This window comes from Falco biarmicus, chromosome Z, assembly GCF_023638135.1.
Source record: "Falco biarmicus isolate bFalBia1 chromosome Z, bFalBia1.pri, whole genome shotgun sequence".
NCBI classification, from domain to species: Eukaryota; Metazoa; Chordata; class Aves; order Falconiformes; family Falconidae; genus Falco; species Falco biarmicus.
The window spans coordinates 60,502,142-60,516,169 of record NC_079311.1 but is presented as its reverse complement, the minus strand read 5'-3'; the positions used below and the strand labels follow the sequence as shown (position 1 = coordinate 60,516,169).

General features: G+C 42.0%; 2 protein-coding genes across 2 annotated transcripts in view; both read left to right on the top strand.

Annotated features, from left to right (window-relative positions):
• DMGDH (dimethylglycine dehydrogenase) overlaps positions 1-4,295 on the top strand; it is a 44,866-nt gene extending 40,571 nt beyond the window's left edge. Inside the window, exons 15-16 of the mRNA XM_056325497.1 lie at positions 2,727-2,861; positions 3,533-4,295. Of these exons, the coding sequence (XP_056181472.1) occupies positions 2,727-2,861; positions 3,533-3,748 (351 nt within the window). The 3' untranslated portion in view covers positions 3,749-4,295. The remainder of the gene's footprint in view (positions 1-2,726; positions 2,862-3,532) is intronic.
• A 4,776-nt stretch (positions 4,296-9,071) lies between these two features.
• ARSB (arylsulfatase B) overlaps positions 9,072-14,028 on the top strand; it is a 67,380-nt gene continuing 62,423 nt past the window's right edge. Inside the window, exons 1-2 of the mRNA XM_056325498.1 lie at positions 9,072-9,353; positions 12,359-12,545. Of these exons, the coding sequence (XP_056181473.1) occupies positions 9,093-9,353; positions 12,359-12,545 (448 nt within the window). The 5' untranslated portion in view covers positions 9,072-9,092. The remainder of the gene's footprint in view (positions 9,354-12,358; positions 12,546-14,028) is intronic.

Below are 14,028 nucleotides of genomic sequence, written 5' to 3'. Positions count from 1 at the left end.
TAACTGTCACCTATACAGTTAATCAGGAAGTGACCCGTTAGAGCAGTACACATCTGTTACCAGGTCATCATACTCAAGGTTGTCATTATGACTGCTGCCTTAACCTTTATGGAAATTGTTTTTCCATTTCTAAGTGAGGAACTCATAGAGGTAAAAATTAACCAGGAATCTTGAATTAGAAAAACCCACAACAACTCCAAACATGAAAATGATAAGTGTTTTATAAAGCTTTCATCTTTCTCTACATCTATGCACCTGCAAGTATCTGAACACACCAGAAAAAAAGGAGCCATGGTCTTAGTATAGCAGTAGCTATGAGACATCCCCAAAATCATCGATTACAATTCTGCAAAACGTGGTGAGTCAGCTGAGGAAAAAGGCACACCAGAAGAATGCTGTGGGAAGCTGGTTCTGAGAGAGTCCTCTCTGTTGGTATTCTTTTATTACTAAGAGATCTAAAGATGGGAATTTACAGACGTTCACACTGCTGGTTTAGATGCCTTAGTGTATCACTAACATCCAAACTGGCTTGGCAAATGTGAATCAGGACTGAAGGGAGACTGTACCTCTTCCAGGCAGCAGCTGGAGGCCAGTCAGAAGGCCCTAGGACATATGACATCATGTTTGAATACTTGTGTTCGGTTCCACAGTTGCATTCCTTGCGCCTAAACATAAAATTTTACATTAGCATGTATAGGAAGGAGTTGATTCTGAGCTAAGTGTGCCTGTAAAGTATTTCCTTCTTTGGTATTTCTCTCTGTCATGCAAAGCATTTTAGTCTGTGTGTCATGCTATGCTATACAGTCTTATTTGCATTTCTAGTTGTGGGTATGTCATAAATGTTCTTGTGTAGTAGAAATTTAATTCTATGAAAAGTGAGAGAGAACTACTAGCTGGTTATTGTCTCATCTGAGATCTTTGCTTTATATTTTCCAGCACCATCTTGACAGTTACATTCTAAAATGAATCCTCACAGTCCTTTCTTTTTCTGATCAGAGCTGTATTTCATACTGTCTTTCCCCAAAAGGTGCCATCTGTGATCCTTACTTGCAGTACCTGCTTCATCCTTAGTTGGTCCACCTTGATTTTCAGACTAACTGGTTCGTAAGCTGTTTTCCACAACTGCTTACAGAGTCTAATCTTGCAAAGTTCAAAAACTAGTCATTGCTTTAGCAATTTCTTTTGAGCTTATGCTGACAAGAACCTGAACAGGAACTACAGGAATAGGAACACATGAACTAACTGCATAAGAATCTATTCCAAGTACAAGTATAACGTGTTGCTTGTAATTCTGACAGTGCAATAATCTTCTACAGAAGTTAAAGAACATTACCAGAAATAGTATTTTTGATGTCTTCAACAATATTGCCCTCCTTTTCTCTTGAATACTCATCAGATTAATATAATTGCTGCTTCAGACCTAAGATCAACTGTCTTTGAATAGCTTTCACTGCTAGTCGTCTCAGCAAAGGCTGGAAACCTTGAGGACTTTGTAACTGCTGTTGTGTTTCTTGCCCCTGGGGCAGGCTGGTGTAGATCTCGCAAATTAGTTGAATACATGTCTTTTGTTCTGCCTGATCTATAACTTTAAAGAGAAAATTAGTAGGCGGAATTTATAAGCCACTGTTCCTAATATGCAGTGCAGAGTCAATAGAAATACCCAGGTCGATTACGATTTTATCCTCTGTCCAAACTGTCAGCATCTTTGAAAGGGGCTTTCTCTTGGTTCTTGAGGCATTCTGTCCAGGGCCACGAAGTTTATAGCATCTGTTTTTTTCTATGGCTTCTTTTTCCAATTTATTCTCTACCCAGCCAACTAAGGAAGTCACCTGAGCTACATTTAAGATGTAGGAGGTAATTGTGTGAGACAAGCCAGGTTCACAGCTACTGGTAGGCAAAATAAGCTCATATTTGTGAACCTGGCCGTGGAATCAGGCTAGCTCAGTGGAATCAGCTCAACATCACATACAATAAATTCTGTCATATATACCCTTGAAGATTCAGAGACTTACTAGTGGCTCCCCCAGTAGTTGTCACACTTTTATGCAGTCCACTTACAGATATATGAAAACCTTCTTGTACCTTTATAGGCAAACTGAAAAAGGAAACTCCAAACGATAGTACTGTTCTTTAGCTAACGTTATTAATAATAATAACGTTATTATACCATAAAATGGTAGATATGGGAAAAAACCATACATACCTCAAAACAAGAATAGGGAGTAGACTGCCAGCTCTGCAGCCTGGCAGAGACACCAAAGTGGAATAGTAACAAGTTACTATCATGGTTGGTGGTGGCTTCAAAAAGGATGTGTGTCCACAGAGGGAGCCCAGGCTTTAGGAATTCCAGGTTTTGTTATAGAAACTGAAATGATGCATAGTCTTCTGGCTCGCAACCTTAACTGGGCAGAAAGTCTTGTAACACACATCTCACTACACATGTATTTCTACTGCATTTGGAATGATGGATATTAAAGGACTGATATCTAGGAAAACTAATATACTGAATAAAGTTACCAAGATACAATATACTGATATAATGTACCAATATAAAAATACCTAGATACAAGATATGATATCTGTCAAACATCTGATTTCATCTGCATTTCATGCAGAATACTCAAATGACAGGAAAACAAATTAAGATAAATTTAAATGCTTATATCTCTGAAGTTTTTGCAGAACCTGAATAACTATATATCATCATTATCTTACATTATTTTCAGCCAGCAGACTTTACAGGAAAGCAAGCGCTGAAGCAGATTAAAGAGAAGGGGCTCAAGCGACGACTGGTATATCTGACCCTGGAAACAGATAATGTTGATCCAGAAGGAAATGAAAGTGTGTGGCATAATGGCAAGGTAAGGACTACAGGTCATGTTACAAGAATCTAAGGTTAATTCCCTGTGAACAGAATCTAACTTTCTGTTTCAAGTGCGAATGCATCAATTTTGTTTTAATAGCACAGAACAACTTGAAGCTATGATAAACTCTTCCTAATCTTAAAGCAGAGCAAAGACTAACTAAATATCTACAGAGAAGATGTGAAATACCATCAAGTATCAGAAACTAGACTTGGGGCAGACTAAAGTATTGTCGTTCATTCTCTTCTTTTGCAAGTTCACCATTTTCCTAACAGCGCTTTTGGTATTCACTTAAAATAAACAGAACAGCAAAGTCTGGGCCTCCACACTTCAGCATAGATTATGTGTTGAAACATTCACTAGCCGATAAATTATTGTATATAACAAACATATGCACATGTATAGTGTATGTTCCAATGAAAACTTAATTGAACACAATAGGAATAGACTTTTTTCAAGGAGCAAAAACTTCCCAGTTTAAGGTGATGTCACCCACGGTAGAGAATATTATGAACTGCATGACATACTTGAAAGTTGCTTGTCTGAAGTGTATAAACGAAAACTAGTATGTGAGATGTGTAGTTGTTTGGGTTTTTGGCTGTTGCTATTTTTTAAGAAAACCTCACTGCATCTTGAAAATAAAGATGAATGTTTGTGGTTTTTTTCAGGTTATTGGCAACACCACATCTGGAAGTTTCAGTTATAGTGCTCAGCAGAGTCTGGCTTTTGCATATGTTCCCACAGAACTCAGCAAAGTTGGACAGAAATTGGAAGTTGAACTTTTAGGAAAAAATTATCCAGCAACTATTGTACAAGAGCCACTGGTGCTGACTGAACCAACGAGAATGCGCCTTCAGAGAAAGGATGAAAGTCCCAAAATATAAACACAGCTGCAGACACACCAAATTGTGCAGTAGGAAATAGTTCCATTAATATGCATGAAATTAAGAGAATCAAACTACTCAGATTTGCTGATTACTAAACACAAGATCCTCATTGCCATACATCAGTGAGAAATCCAATGGTGTTACCCTCTTGCTTCCTTGTATGGGCTGTTCATATTAGAGATCTGAGCAGAGTTCATGAACCACTATGCATTCCCCTTCTCAGCAGTGCTTGTAAGCAGAAGGTGGCAGGGAATGAGTAGATCTTTGATTCAGCTTGCTCCCACATTGGCTGGCAGATCTGAATTAATGCAAAGGAAAAAGTTGCTCCTGACAATAAAACAGCAACTTCTTCCTCCTCCTTGACGCTCACAGTTCCTCCTTCACCTGCCCTCAGGGTAAAGTAGTTTATCCTGGCTCCTTACAACATGACATTGCAAACTTATCATTAAAATAAAATCACTAGTTCTGCAGAGAAATGCTTCCTTAGGAACTGAAAAACATCCCAGCAACCATCAAAAGTAATAAAGGCAACATTAAAGGCAAACTGAACTGTTAACATTTTTTTCCCCATGTGTCAACCTGGCAGAAATTTTCAGAGAAGATCAAAATCTAGTTCTTTTTAGTGAAACAGTTATAGGAAGCCTATTCTTCATTATGTTACATGAATCATTTGGTAGATTACATGTAATATTCTACAACACACAGGATGTTGTTGTGCAATTTCTGAACAGCACTTAAAGTACTGTGTCATGGATTTACTGTTCTAAATCTGAAATGCTAGACTGGCACCACAGAAATTCAGTTCTTCCTTTTCCTGTTAATTATAGATGGAACAGCAGTAAAAGCCCTATGTTGTCACACAGAAATACTAACAATGAAAAAATATTTAAATCCACAGCAGAGGAGCTTTTTTCAGTGTTAAATATTCAATAACCCAAATAATCAGGATTGGGGTAATGTTTATGATGGAACACACTAAATTATTAAAACACTCTTCTGAATTCCATTAATATGCTCAACAATTCTTTTGAATAGCAACATTACAATTTCCAACTTACAAAGAGAAACCCTCCCCTTTAGGCTATAGATAAATGTTTTGGAAGGACTTATGAATTATATCCAAAATGTACTTTCTCCAAAAGAGTTGGCACCTCTAAATCATCAGCAAAGAAGGAAATGTGTAAATAGAATGTACCAGGAGACACACAATTCTGATAACGAACACTTACTTTTGCTAAAGTAAGTTGACATTACATTGTGCTGTTCTGAATATCTTTTACAAAGCAGGTCAAAATAAAATACACAAACTTTGGCAGGTTTGCATGTAGCACTATCTTGAATGAAAAATCCATTCAGAAATTATTCTCTGTAATCCTTTCACTAGTGATTTAGTTCTACTTTGCTGAATCGATCAGAGATGTTACTTTTTCTAAAGATGACATTATCTGTAATGAGACACATATCCATCATGTTTCCTTGAGCATTTAAGAAATCTAAAATACAATGTAATGCTATATGGTTTTATGTACACTACAGAGGAGGAGAGCAAATCCTAGGAACATAGTGTTGGATTTTGCTATTTCTCGAGAACATGCAAATTCACTAGAAGTCACCTCCTGGAATATACAGTAGGTTATCCTGAGACAAGCTCTCACATATGCTTTCCTAATAAGCTTTGCTATGCCAAAACTCTGGTTCAACTATTCCTTCCACATCCCAATCTGAAAGTTAGTATCATGTTTGTAACTCCTTTTTCAGCTTGGAAGAAAGAAGTGCTATTCATTAACATATCAACCGGATGAGTCTAACTAAGCAGAAGGGGCAGACTTCCTGCAGCCTGAGCAAGTTTAATGAATCACAGATGTAATTCCTACAGTCATGTGAACTCAGAAACTGTACCCTCCATGGGCTTGTACCGCATTTCCAGCTGTAACTTCCCAACCCCTAATTTCTCCTTGTAGCTGATGCAGACAGCTACCTGTCTCGGTTTACAGTGTAGTATTATACAGGCCCAGGCACCAATGCCCTTGTGGGCTTCTCACTGACAGCTGCTGTCACCCAAGTCTCACCAAGATAGAGCCTTGCCCAGTTAATTTTCATTTAGTTTCATGATTTAGGGAAGCAGTCAAAAGTGTCTCCTGCTGTTTCTGGGACAAGGCAATCCAAAGTAAAGTTTTTTTCCTGCAGCCAACTTGTAAGACCGAAACAACTCCTTGTTCATCACTGACCGTATAAGACAATGGAGTATCTGTCAGCTTGTTGCACACTGTTGCCTCTTAAGGATGACTGTACTTTCCATTTAACAATGCATTCAGAAGCGGAGATACCTGAAATAGTTTTAAGCAAGCATGGCTGAGTGTTAGAAGCACTGTAGCTCTGACAGCCATATGTCTGACAGGGCTTCCTAGTTGACCTGGCTTCCTTTTCACTGCTCTGATATCCAAGTCAGCTTTCTGAGTATTTATCAGGATAGCTCAACATTGCAGCACATTGCACAGCATGCATAAACTAAACTGTAAGGGCATGAAGATTTACAAATCATACCCACAGAGAGGGAAGTTCACACACATAAGTCAATCTTTCAAGATTACCGAAAAAATGATAAACCTGAAGAAATGAGAAGGAAGGAGTGTTCAGCAGCTTTCATAGTTTCCTGTCACTGCTTTTCATTACAGGTTGTGATATGGTGTTGCATAAACTTGTGGTATCAAGATACAGCAAGAGGAAATGAATAGGAGCAAGAACATTTTAGTACATCCATGTTTTTAAGAGGGCTTCTAACTAATCAAACAGAAATTCCAGGGTAGAAACACTGGCAGGGACATCTTCTGACTCTTCTGCAACCCCATTAGCTAGAAGAGGAGACACCTCTGGAATGAGGTGAAAAAAGACAGCTGGTCATCTGGGAAATTTTCTGAAATACTCAAACTTCTGTATGTGGAGAGATCAGGACATGTCAAAAAGCAGTTTTCTCAGACACATTTTTTTGTCATTTTCCTTGTCTCTTCTTCCATCTCCAGAGTTTTGGTACACCAGAGTAGATACTACTATTACCACTTGAATTTTTGTTCCAAATTTCCATATGCTATGGCTAGAAGTCCCATGTTCATGCCTTGTGTGGAATGATAAATCAACACAGAGATCATAATCTTGTGGGTCACTCTAATGACTTCATTAATCATTGACCTCAAAGCAGCATGCAAATTATTCAACCCCAAATTTATTATTTTGATTTAAGACAATACTCTCTGATATAAATAGTAGTTTCTAATTTGGATTCCAAATCCCTCAACTAGTAATAAAAAGATCCCCAAACCACTGAGAAAACATGACAGGCAGCAACATCCAGACTGTGACTGTGCAGTATCCATCTGCTGTGCACGTTTCAGATGGTTCAGTTTACCAGGTTATCCAATTCTGGTAGAGCAGGATAACCAGCAAGTAACTCTTGACACTCCTCTACAAGGGAATATGAGTTCAGCTGCACTTGAACACCTTAACTTTGGAGACATGTCAGGTGAATAGCTACTATGAATTTTATTGCAGAAGTTGTATCCAACATTTCTGATTTCACCAGCACTGTGTAGATTTTCAAAGTAATTATTTTGAATTAACAAGAATGGTTTCCACGGGAATGTGCTAACATTTGAATGGAACTTTGCCTGTAATAAGAGCAGGGAAGACGTTAGTAAAACAAAAAATTCAGTGAGACAACTGTGACTGGTGATGGGATCTGAACTAAAATCAAGACAAACCAGAATTTTGCAGCCTTTTGAACAGTATGAATCACATCTCAAGAAAGAAAATATAACTCACAGTCATACACCAGTTTGACAGCAATCCTGGAGTTTACTTCAGGGAAAAATAACATTAGGACAGTATTGTTGCTTTTTGTTCCAATACCAGCTGTGGACTGTAGTACACCCTTACTGTAGAAAAAATGTAGCAGAATTCATCATTGTTGTTGTTTTCAAACCAACAGGGAATCCATTAGGATTATATAAAATACAGGAAATATAAAAAAGTATCTGGTAAACTTAGGCTTATCCACTAGACTTCATTCATCGGAGCAGGAACTTTCTACAGACACTTGTCAATCAAAAAGAAAATAGACAGGAGTCTAGCATACTCATAGCTTTCTTACCAAGAAATACAGTTTTTTAATGTGGATTGTTCTTTTACCTCTTGCCAAATGGCTATATAAATTTGGGAATGCATGTATGCACCATTCCAGCCAAATGCGAAAGACATGGTTATTTGATCTGTAACTGGACACTGAAATGTGTATGTTCCAGGGGTGAACAAAACCATCAGACAGCTATTTCTGTCCTTTCACATTCTTAGATCTTATATCAGGTTTATTTAAGTTAGTGGTCATTTACAATATTGCTTTAGAAAGTTACAGTTTGCAGAAACCGCCCTGTTGACATAGCTGTTATTTCTGTTTCTGGGTTGCTTCACTTCCTACACAGTAACAGTTGCAAGCACCATCTTACAGCCAGATCTAGATCAGAGCTTCTCATGTGGGCAAAACCGAGAGAAAAAAAAACCGAACAGGGTCACTTAGGATTTTGCAGAACGGTCAGATGGGGGAGGTGACGAGAGCAGCAGCTGATGATGGCAGGAGATAGGCCACTGCAATTTCTCCTACAGGAATAATTGCCACCTTGCACAGCTGAGCTGCATCTTCAGTGACAGTGGGAACGTGTATTTCCCAGGCCGTGGCAGGAGTGGGCAAGCAGCAAGGCCATGCCTGTGTGGTAGCCGACCCCCTCAGCTTATGCACAGAAAAAACTCTGCCGGCAGAATTAAGCCTGGATGTGCTGCGCTGGCCTCCTACGAAGGCAGCAGTGACAGCTGGGTTACTTGCAGGGGAATGCACTGTATCCAACGCCTGCTGCACTGACTGTTTGGAAACGCAGCCGAGTCGCAGGACGAGCTTGCAGACGGTCCCCTGAATCCCCTGTAACAGCTCCCTGGCTTCAGACGGTGTTTGATGCGGGGACTGAAGATAGGCAGAATCAGAAGGGACCTCCCGCATCGCTCGGTTGGATTCTCCGCCAACACCGGCAACAACTTTACAGTCTCTCGTCGAAGCTAACCGGCCTACAGCTGCGCCGCTCTCCCCGCAGCGGGTGGCCCGGGACCCCGCCGGGAGCGGTGCGGGAGCGGCGGCCCCGGCTCCGGCTCCAGCCCCAGCCCCGCCAGGCCCGACCCCGGCCCGGGCGCGCCCACGCCGCCGCCGCCGGCCCCGCAGCCCGCCCCGCTCGGCGGGAGGAGCCGGGCGCGTTCGCGGCCCGTCCCCGGGGCGGTCCCCGCGGCCCAGTTCCTGGTGGCGGGCATGGCGCGGCGGGCGGGCGCGCTGCCGCCGCTCTGCCTGCTCCTCTGCCTGCTGCGGCCGGCGGCGGCGCGGCCGCCCGCCCCGCACCTGGTGCTGGTGCTGGCCGACGACCTGGGCTGGGGCGACGTGGGCTGGCACGGCTCGGCCGTGCGCACGCCGCGGCTGGACGCGCTGGGCGCGGGCGGCGTGCGGCTGGAGCGGTACTACACGCAGCCGCTCTGCACGCCCTCCCGCAGCCAGCTCCTCAGCGGCCGCTACCAGGTAGGGCGCGGGCCGGGGCGCGCCCGGCGAAACGCGGGCACGGAGGTTTGCCCCAGCGCGGCGATGCCCGCAGAACGCCCCCCGCCGGGGGCCCCTCCGTCCGTCCCCGCCCCCGGGGGTCGCCCTCCCCCCCCCGGGGGTCCCTCCGCCCCCCACTGCCGGAGTCGCGCTGTCCCCCCTCGCCGGGGGGCCCCTCCGTCCGTCCCCCTCCCGCCGGGGTCTCGCTGTCCCCCCTCGCCCGGGTGCCCCTCCGTCGTCCGTCCGTCCGTCCGTCCCGGCGGTCCCCCTATCTCCCCCCCCCGGCGGTCCCTCCGTCCTCCCCGCCCGGGGGGTCCCTCCATCCCTCCCCGGCGCCGGCGCCGCCCTGCCGGCCTCTCCGGGTTCGTCAGCAGGTGGCGGCGGGCGCTTCTCGCCCGCTTGGCCCGCAGCGCCGTGTGGGGTTGGCGCTTGTACCTCGGTGAAGATGCGCTGGGGAGAAGGCTGCTGTGTGTGACCCAGTGGCGCTTGTACCCAAACTCACTGCACTTTCGGCTTGCTAGCTCGGGAGTGAACTAAACGTGGGTTTAGTGCAGTTTGCTACGCTCCAAAAAAGCTGAGGTGCTTCAGTGGGATTAACAGGCCCAGCAGCGTGTTGTGAGAAATACCTGTCCTAGTCATCTCCTGTTATGTACTTCTGAACCGGGCAGGCGTGCAGTCAAGGTGCAGCCAGAAGCAGATCAGCACCACCTGTTCAGTTTTATGCAGTCTCTTTTCCAGTGCAGCATTCAAACACATCCTAACCCGTACATTCTCCTCCATATGATACCATAGGTGTAGATGTACGTGCATTGTGGTGGAGTGCACGCTGACTGATCCTTAGTTTGGGTGTCTATCTGCTTTGTAGTTATAGTCATTATTTTTCCCATTATTTTTTTTCCAATTGCAGTTACACAGGTATAAGAATTGGACTTTATCATACCACTGTACCCACCTCCATTACTGCAATTCTGGCAAAAATGGGGAAGGAAAGAAGAGAACAGAAGGAACGGAAAGAAGAAACTCACAAAGGGTTATGCATACTGCAGAAACTTCCACTCTCCCTCATAAAAATTCCTGCACATTCATGTTAACCATAGTGATTTGTCAAAGAAACTGTTCAGAATGGAAATAAATGTCATCCTGTATTAGTGCATATTGCCTGTTGCTGTTACAGGAAGGTTGTTCAAGGTGATACTTACCCTTTCCAAACAACATTTGATCTCTTCCTAGAGACTCCAAGAATCAATAATAATGAATAGGAAGATGTAATTGACTTTTTCTTTACCAACTCTTTAAACTGTTTTATTAAATAACCTAGAACATTTAATCATTGTGACTATTTCTAGAATACAGTTCATACTCTGAATACGTTTACCTAGAAATGGCTCAGGGTGAACTGGATGTTGCTGCATCTGAACTTAAAGGTGGAAGTCAGAAATGTTCAGTCCAGGTTGAAATTCATCATATGCATCTGACTTGATAATTTAATCATCTTTGTGTTGACCTTGTTACAAATGAGTAAAATAATACTAGAAAATTGCAGTAATTTCTTTTATAAAATTAAGAAGACATTCTGTGCAAGAAATAATTATGTAGCAAATATGTGGGATTTTGTTATGTTTTACCTATCAATATGATTAAGTAATGCTCACAGATTTGAGAAAGTGACCTAAATCTGGTCTTATCTGGAGGTGGAATTTTAACAGTCACCTTGCAGTCCATAAAAAAAGAAGGGCAAAGGTATCGGTTTATGAAAGTGTTGGGGGTGTGTGTGTATTATTATTATTTTATTATTTTCCTCCCCTTTTTCTTTATTTCTGGAGACAGTGGAACAAATTACAATAATTTTTGTAATACTGCATTTACAAAAAAAACCCCAAACAACAAGCCAGCAACTTTTTTTCCAGTTCCTGTTTCAAAGAAAATTAGTAACTAGTAGGCCCTTTGTAAGAGTCTGCTTACCCACTTGCCTAGAGATTGAGGCTTATTTGTTTTAAATGTCAATTCAAAGTGTTTCTAAAGTAATGTTTTAAAAATTAACACAGCTTGCTATGCTGGAGTGCTTGGAGTAGTTATAAAATGTCATGTCTTGTGCTCTAGGGAGTCCTGGAGGTTTTGGTGCTTTGACAGAAACAGATTACTAGAAGTAGTAAATAAACAGGATATTTATGCTTGTATGTGTATGTGTGCTGGTCTAGGTTTAGGGTAGAGTTTTTTCTGGAGGAGATAATGGGAGTTGACATAAGTCATCTTATAGTACACAGTAACTGAAGAGGTTCCTTGCATCAAGCAAAATGTACAACTTGGAGTACTGTTGTCAGCCATGCTTTTGTAAAGAGATAGAAAATTCACCACTTGTTACAACTGAAAGCTTATATGGAACCCTTACAGGTCAGATCTAGGCAGTGTCTCAAACTTGTGTCATCCCCAGTATCCAAATGCTTTTTATAGTGCTTGCATTCATTTTAAATATGTAAATGTATACATGTGTATATGTGATATTAATTTATAAGAGTAATGCAAAAATAGCTTTCTTACCTTTTATCATCCTTACTTCTGGTGACTGTTCTCTGATCCAGACAAAAGCTTGGTGGCTTCACCTGCCATGTGCTTTTTGCTCATCTCCATCCCATTTAAAATCTATCACCACATTAGCAATTGTTACCTGTTAGATTTTAGATTAAAGCGCAACAAGCTTTGTTTCTTTTTTCTTTTTTTTTTTTTTTTTTTTTAAATTGCACTTGATTTGTAGCTGGGAAGATCTTATTAAGCCCTGTGGAGCTATTTCCTTGTCCTCTGTGCTACCCCTGCTCCCCACCTGTGGCTTCCTCATCTTCCTCAACGCTACAGTGGTAAAAACAGGAGCCCTTAATACTGATGGTAGCCTCTGGTGTAGCTGTGGGTTTTTTTGCACCTGCTTATAAAATAGCCTGTGGGATCCCATTGCTGGGTTTTAACTAATCTCTCATCCTTCTTTTCTCTGCTAGATCCACACAGGTTTACAACACCAGATAATTTGGCCGTGCCAGCCGAGCTGTGTGCCACTGGATGAGAAACTCCTCCCAGAGCTACTTCAAGAGGCGGGATATGTTACTCATATGGTGGGGAAATGGCATTTAGGGATGTATAAGAAAGAATGCCTTCCAACCCGCAGAGGATTTGACACTTACTTTGGTAATGGTTAGATTTACATGGGCAATAAATGCAGTGTTAAAAATGATGAGAAACCGCCCCGTTCTTCTAAGAACCGCAGATTTACTATTGGCATATGAGTAAATCAATACCTGGGCATACATGTTTACAAAGTATAACTGCTTGAAATTAGATAGTGCCTTACATGCATGCCCAGGCCGTACAATTATTGAAGAAAATATAATTATTGAGTGGCTCCAAAGAAAATACTTCTCTTTGTGATCTGCATTTAATTTGGTTTCAGATGGCTAGAAGATTTAAGGTGTAGGGATTGGTTTGTTTTTATAAGTGTCTTTAATCTGAATGTTTTGTTAAATCAGACAGTAGACATGGCTTACTCTGCAAATAATGTTACACTTCTAAAAGCTGGTATGTTTAAGAGAGAAACAGACATCACACTATGTTAGTGCTTTGTGAATAGAGTAGCATTGGTTTTCTGAAACCTGTGGCAAGGAAGGTGGTGCGAGAGCCTCTGTAAAACAGTATCCAAAAGGTCTGTTGCAGGAACTTGCAAGTTAAAGTGAAACCCTCAGGCTAAAAAAAAAAATAATGCCAGAATTAGATTGTCCAAATGTGTGTTACTTACAAAGCAACTTGTAGCTACGTGTTGTTTATTCTTCCTCTCACAAAGGCTTCTGTCCCAGTATTGATTGGGCGTTCATTAGTTTTGCAGAAGCGCCACAGATTGCTGCCTGCAATAGATCTCCATCTGCATGGTACTGAATGCAGGGTGGTCTGTCTCCACTTGGTTGTTTTTAAAATACTTTTCATTGAATAGAGAATTTCAAAACAGCTCATTGTCTTCAAAATAACTTTGCAAGCTGTTGATAGTACTGCTGCTTACCTCTACAGCTGAGAAAGTAAGGTACTGAGTAACTTAAGCAGAAGGCTGCGTTGCTCTTGTCTGACTTTAGGTACTTGAATGAAGAGCTTGGCTGTGTTGACAATGTTGATCCACACTTCAGGTGGGAAGAACTGTTCCATTAGATTGTTTATCTCTTCTGACTCATCAGGGAGCTTGGGGCTGTAGTTTCACAACTGAACTGAGTTAATATATATGGATCATAATATAACAGTTCACTACTTAAAGGTATATGGCTCCTTCCGTCCCTTTGCAGGAGCTTGCGATCTTTTTTGATGGTATAGGTGTGGATAGCCTGGTGCTCCTCATGAGATCTCACCCTGCAACCAAGCAGGCTCTTAATGCAGGAGCCTTAATACAGGCTGGCTCTGGGTATCCGGTGTGACATTATTTTTCAGAGAATGCAGCAGTTTAATATCCTATAATGTTCATGTAATTCCAGTAGGCATTGATTGCAATTAGGCACATTTGATTCTTTCGACACACCTGACACAGTGTCTCCCCCAGTGGGCACTCAAAATGAAAAAATTTGCAGTTCAGAGTACACTGATCCAGGCAGTCTGCCCTCAAAATCAGTCTTTATGCTTTGAAAGAAAAGACTTT